The sequence below is a fragment of the Rhopalosiphum padi genome, chromosome 3 (assembly GCF_020882245.1).
Source record: "Rhopalosiphum padi isolate XX-2018 chromosome 3, ASM2088224v1, whole genome shotgun sequence".
Classification (NCBI taxonomy): domain Eukaryota; kingdom Metazoa; phylum Arthropoda; class Insecta; order Hemiptera; family Aphididae; genus Rhopalosiphum; species Rhopalosiphum padi.
The window spans coordinates 51,849,825-51,856,509 of NC_083599.1; the positions used below are offsets into that span (position 1 = coordinate 51,849,825).

At 22.8% G+C, this 6,685-nt stretch overlaps 1 protein-coding gene across 1 annotated transcript; it reads right to left on the minus strand.

The window, feature by feature from the left end:
* Positions 1 to 724: 724 nt before the first annotated feature.
* Positions 725 to 5,274, minus strand: LOC132926655 (clavesin-2-like). The gene is made up of 7 exons (XM_060991028.1): positions 5,110 to 5,274; positions 3,984 to 4,075; positions 3,329 to 3,479; positions 2,187 to 2,380; positions 1,415 to 1,525; positions 1,217 to 1,358; positions 725 to 975 (listed from the first exon to the last, which is right to left on the minus strand). Exons 1-7 carry the CDS (start codon positions 5,219 to 5,221, stop codon positions 947 to 949), a joined length of 831 nt encoding a protein of 276 aa, XP_060847011.1. The 5' UTR covers positions 5,222 to 5,274; the 3' UTR covers positions 725 to 946.
* Between the last annotated feature and the right edge of the window lie 1,411 nt (positions 5,275 to 6,685).

Consider the following 6,685-nt stretch of genomic DNA (forward strand, 5'->3'; position numbering starts at 1 on the left):
TAAACTCTGAATAAATTATTCTATAATTTATTTACATATCCATAACATAATTTTCGTATTGTGTAGATTGTCATAATACCCACATGAGTGTGAGATATTTTTTGTAAGATAAAACTGTAAAACCATTTTCAATTATTTAACATGACGTGTTTATTGGACATTGCATCAGGGTATAAAATATGAGTATTTTTGATAAGTGTTAAAAAAAAAATAATAAATGCAATTGGTGCGGGAAGTATATCAATATTCATTAAGTATAAACATTTAATATATAATTTATAGTAATTATTATATTGTGTGTGTACAAAAACATTGACTACATTTTCATGACTTATTTGTTGCGGTTGCGTTTGCGGTGGCGGCGGGTTGCGGTTTCTGAATCGGCTATTTAATACTACTTTAGTAAATTTGTGTTTATTTTTAATTTATCTCATAAAACAATAATTGAATACAAAAACTTGTAGGTTTATGTGTGGTCAATTGTTACAATGAAACAAAAAGCTGCGTGTAATTTGGAGTTATGAAAAAAAATAATAATTAAATGTGAGTATCACGATATTTGCAAAAATAAATATATTTTTTAGATTTATACAAGTTTTCAACGTTGTAAAAATATTTATTCGGACAATCGTCGTAATTTAGGCAATTAAAATGTTCAAATGTTCAATGCAACAAATTTAATTTATTTAACTACATATATGTATTTATTTTTTTGGTTGTAAGATAATTTAATAAATTATAATCATTGTAATTAAATAAAAATAATAAATATTTTATATTATAATAATATAAAACAAATTTTCACCTATGCATATTTTTGTTTTTTTTTTTTGTGAATATTTTGCCAATTTTATCTCCTATAACTTCTCATCCATAATAATAATATTTAAATATAATAATAGTAGGTAGGCTACTACAATATAATTTTTGAGCATAATTGCATTGATCATCTGTTGTATCCATATTGCGCTAGATCTAAAATAAAAATAAAATGTTCCATTATTGTTATATAATTCTAATTACAATAGTTTATTATAAATTTATAAATAAAAAAAATAAAATTACAAATAAATATAAATATTATTACTTTTATACTAAATTAAAAGCCATTCTCTTTTTATAACTTATATAAAACTTTAGAACAAACAACAATGTATGGTATTTTTTAACAATTTTGATGTTCTATAAATTATATTATATATTAGCTATATTTTACCTTTAAGATACTGTTCTTTCCTCAAGAGTTGTTGTACCCAAGTTATCGGATCAAATTCTAAATTGCCACCATAATATGTTGGCAAAATATTTGGTGCTATATATTTATGTAAGGAATTGAAATTATTTCCGTGAAAATGAACCTTTAAAAAAACTTTCAATATTATAAAGAATAAAAATACGAGGGAAAAAAACTAACCCGACAGCGTAATTTTTCTTTCAAAAATGGTTTAATGATTGAATATACAGTGTATAAGTATAATGGTTCATTGATAAAATGAAATCCTTGAAACCTTAATGGGAAGCTATCCTTAAAAAATGAATCAATCTTAATATTAATAAATATTATATGACAGACAAAAAAATGTTTTTGAGGTGACTTGCAACAACTTAGTAAATAGGACATTGGTAGGAAAAATTAGGGCTATAATAGCTTTATTATTTTGAGTGAATTACACAGTGTCTTTATAATATTAAGAGAGTAGTTATTAAATACTTAATAATTGCTTTATTTCTAAGTATTCATTTTCGATATTCATCCACCAACCAAAAATATATTAAAAATATTTAATAAATTGTATTTTCCAAATAAAACTAATTGTATATGGGATTTTAGAGCGCTCTACCGTTCCAATTAGTTGTCTCTTAAGACAAGTTTAGAGTATTCCAAGTCTATAATTATTCCATTACCGTATCAAGAAAAGGATTCTACATTGTTAACAGCAAAATCTGGTTTTAAGCTACCATCACCGTCAAAAATAATTAATTAGACATATTTTTCTCCTATAGATTATTATACTTACTTCATCATGACTATATATAAATAAATAATTCAAAATAGATTTCAAAATTTAATAAAGTACAAGTTAGTCGGTGGTTTGGACTAAATACTCTAAAAGCTAAAGTACAATATCACTAAAGAAAGTAATATAAAAAATAATAATAGTAATATAATATGAACTGTTTCTTACTTGCACAACTTCAGCAGACTTTTTAGCATAATAAGGTGATAAATATTGATAATGTTTCAGCCACTTAAATCCTGTAAAATCAGCAATTGCAACCATACCAGCAAGTTGAGTTTTTGGATGTTCAGATATGACTTCCAAAATCATCAAGTTTATCTTAAAAACATCTTCTATGCTCATTCCAGACAAAACCTTTTCTAAATAATAATACTATGATATTATAATCATTGTACTATATTATTATATTTATAATATGCGTTACATATACGTTACATATGCACATTAGTATACAATTATTAATTGGTTCCAGAATTATATACATTAAATATGTAATAAATATGCATACATTATGCACTTATTATTATTAAAATTTACAAAATATGCAAAAAAAAGTGTTAATGTTTATTAAATAAAAACAATAAATTCTAAAAATATATCAAACAAATGAACTGTACATTAAACTTGTATAACCAACCCATTGGTTCATTATAATTTATAATATTTCAAGTATTCATCGTTATCAAAAACACATTTTTAAATAATAAGTACATTTTTATAGTATTTGTTATGTATCACATAAAAAGTTACAGTTAACTACTAAAGATATTATGTATATACAGATTCGAATAAAAACTCATGCCGGTTTTCGGAAAATATGTTCTTGAATCAAGAAAAACTTATAATTCTAGATTATCCATCGAAAAGTTGAAGCTATCAAATCAGACTTAAAGTATACTAAGCCACTACATAGATTTCTAGGTAGTTTTTCGTTATTGAAATTACATTCAACGTAATAATTGTGTTATCTAGAGCTAAATATATTTTGGTTAAGCTAGGTCTATCAATAAGAAAGTATTGATCGACTATTAAATAGATATCGAACTATTGACAATAATAAGCCAAAAGGTAAACGAGTCGATATACGAGAATAAATAAATTTAAAAATATTTTAAATGTGTAAATAATATTATGCCAAGTTAGTTAAAAGACAATATTATAAGACTTTATTTTTAAACTAATATGGCTAATATAATGTCTTACTTAAAATACATTAACATTTAACAATATATATAAATATTTAATTTACTATAATAATGCAGTTTATTTTAAAAATTAACTTCACTAATATTATAAATATAACCTACCCATTCTAAAAACATATATTTCTCGTCCGTGCTGATCCCTGTGAGGTAACATAAAAACTGTCCCGCTTTCCAAAAAAAGAATATAATTGGATGGAACAGTTAAATTGAATAATTTCGGATTCTTTTCTTTTGCTTCAAAATAATTTTGAACCTATTGTTTTTCATAAAAAATATAGCAATTTATTTACATTTTAATATTTCCGCAAACAAAACATTTAAAATATTTTCATTTTATAATTGATAATTTAGTTAAAAATCAGAATTGTTGTCATACGATAACTATTAATAAAGAAATATTAGAAAGTATCTTAAATAAAATTTCATAAAATCTCATATTATATAGACATACAGTCAATATGTACAATGTACATATATTTAAATGATAAGTAAATATTATAGAACCAATATCATGTACTGGTATGTCACTAAAATACAACTTTAATATTATAAATAAGATAAAATATAAATATTTTCATCAAAGATCAAAGAATCATGTTTAACTGTAAATAATCGTGTTTTTCGCATGGATACCTAGGTATATAACCAATGAATTTTAATAAAATGTATTTAAAAAAATATGTATTATATTATATGTACTATAATTTTTAGAATATTATGAATCATAATATAATTTATGATTAATATAATAACTTACCAATTTAAATGCTTTGTTTACTTGAAATTTTCTAGCTCTTAAAAATTTAAGCATAAATGCATCATCCATTCTTGATTTCAATAAAATATCACCTTTCAAAATTAAACAGGCTATATTAACAATCATATAATAATGCTATGTAATGTATACCTACATGTACTTATATTGCATACATTCAACTATTTGTATAAGTAATAAATACTATCTAATACTTAAATTTCAATAAAGTATAATATCTATTATTATATTTTATTGAAAGCAATGTAAACATTGTGGTACATATTATATTGTGTTTCATACCAAACAATACATAAACATAAATACCGAAGTAGGTACTTTAACTATATAAGTTAGTATCTGCGACTAATTTCGGTTTCATGTTTAAATTTCATATGTACCGTTTATATTTTCTATTAAAAGACTAATATTTTAACTTTAACACAACCTCAGTATAGATATCAATCTGTCAATCATAATAGCATTTGAGCACTATGGAAAATCAAGCCAATAAAATAATGATTGCAGTAAAGTAGATTTAATACTTAATACCTTATTTGACATTATAAAATGTTTTTAATTATTAAAAGTTACCTTGTTTTGACTGACTAAATCATTTCAATCAAGTAAGTTATAAATTTATTTTCAAAAAACTGCCTATTTAAAATCGCAATAATAAGACCATGTCACATTTGATTATTCAATATTAAAATAAACTCTTGACGACTCTGTTACTTTTAGAATACTCAAAAATATCAAATTATTAGTATTAAAATATGATTAATATTTAATAATTACTTTTTGTTTTTATTTTATACCTATAACAACAGGATATTTATGATATAGATGTTATTAATATCATTTTTCCTTATATTCAACTTATTGTTATAAATAAACAATTTTGCAAAACACCTTATTACATACCTATCTACTTATATAATAAATATCTAATTTATTTATTTTTAAATTTATTTTATATAAAAGGCGAAATAACAAAATTATTATTGTTATTTCAATAACCACAATAAAATTATAATTTACCACTTTTTTGAATTATTAGGTAATGCAACCAATAAAAATGTAATATATATTTATTAACATCTTTAATTATTATATAGGTTTTGCATACCTTTAATTAATGTACGTAATTCATCAATGGCTAAATTTGGATCTGACGGCTCATTAAGTTCTTTTAGTAATTTAAATTTAATTTCGGATGAATTAATTTGGTTTTCTGACATTTTGTAGGTATTTAATAAAAGTAAATAAGTTTCACAATTGTATGAATTTTCAAAAACTCACTAAATACAGCGCAAAATGAATGAAAAAATATGTAAAAGAAAATATATTCAATAATATTATAAACTGATCTTCAATCAAACATTTTTGCAAAAATATAACACCGGAAATTGATATGTATCTGTACGTCCCGTAGGTACCAATTAAAATAAATACACGAGTATTATGTTTTTTTTTCTAAAGCTATTTTTTGATGCATGAAGATTAAAAAATAGTCCATAATTAGTCCATAACAATTATTATTGTAAATTTATTGAAACACACTACAATGCAATGTATATTATTATAAATGCACATTGAAAATATTAATATAACAGTAATAATAAGCAATAAAATATTTTATAGAATTTTCGTATTTTTTGTAATTATTCTTTTTATTAAAAATAAATAGAAATAATTTTCGTATTTGTGACCCATGTTATTGTATTATACTATTATACAACATATTTTTTGATGAAATTATTATTAAAATAAAGAATAAAACATTATAAATATCATGATTGGTGTATTTAGGATTGAACAGTTAGGGCCCCCTCTTAAAAATAAAACATACTCTAAAAAAAACGTGTTAATAAATATTTGTAACGATTAAAAACATAAATTCTAAAATGTTATGTTGGTGGGTTACGTGAAAAATGGTCCTGTATCGAACGGATACACTGTAATATAATAAAATAATATAACGTTGTATCACGCATAACCCTCATCCTTAATTTGTATGTGTAGCGCTCTATTTTCACCACAGCTGGTATAGAGTCTGAAACATAATTGATTATAAATACAGGAGAGTTAACATTGTGTCGAATAAATATATTCTTGATTTTTTTTTCGGAAAAAAAACGAAAAGAGTAAAAAAAAAGTTTTTAAATTAGGTACAATGATTTATTATTTCTTTTAAATTTAAAAACAGCCTTCTTTGCGACCCATCTGTCTACCAAAGTATCCGCAATGTTAGATTTTATAGAATATTTTATTGGTTTATTTTTTATATTCAACTAATGTCCATGCATGATATAAAATACATAAACAGTTTCTTGTTCAGTAAATTGACTATTGATGAAATACAAAAACATCTTTGACAATTTTTAAATAAAAACTGGTCAAAAGAGGAAGATGTAGGGATTGATTTGAATAGTACTGAAAAAATCGAATGGCTTCATAATTTTATTAATAATATTTTATTACTCTTAAAATTATTTTCAAATAGTTATTCATTAGTGGTAAGTACATAGATACGTATTACTTGAACGCAATACATGTGACATACGTGTATTATAATTAACCAAGTTGATGTCTATAGGCTGTTACAATCACGAAGTTAAATTTTGTAATATTGTTTTTTCCTCGAAAATACATAGAAAATATAATTGGATTTTTTAAAATCTTTACAAATATTTTGAATTATT

What these genes read in the sequence shown, in the direction of transcription:
- LOC132926655 (XM_060991028.1), bottom strand. Translation starts at nt 5,221, where the DNA reads ATGTCAGAAAACCAAATTAATTCATCCGAAATTAAATTTAAATTACTA. An exon ending in AAGAAAAATTACGCTGTCGG is followed by an intron (nt 1,359 to 1,414) that starts GTTAGTTTTTTT and finishes GTTTTTTTAAAG; the next exon opens with GTTCATTTTCACGGAAATAA. An exon ending in GAAAGAACAGTATCTTAAAG is followed by an intron (nt 976 to 1,216) that starts GTAAAATATAGC and finishes TTTTTATTTTAG; the next exon opens with ATCTAGCGCAATATGGATAC.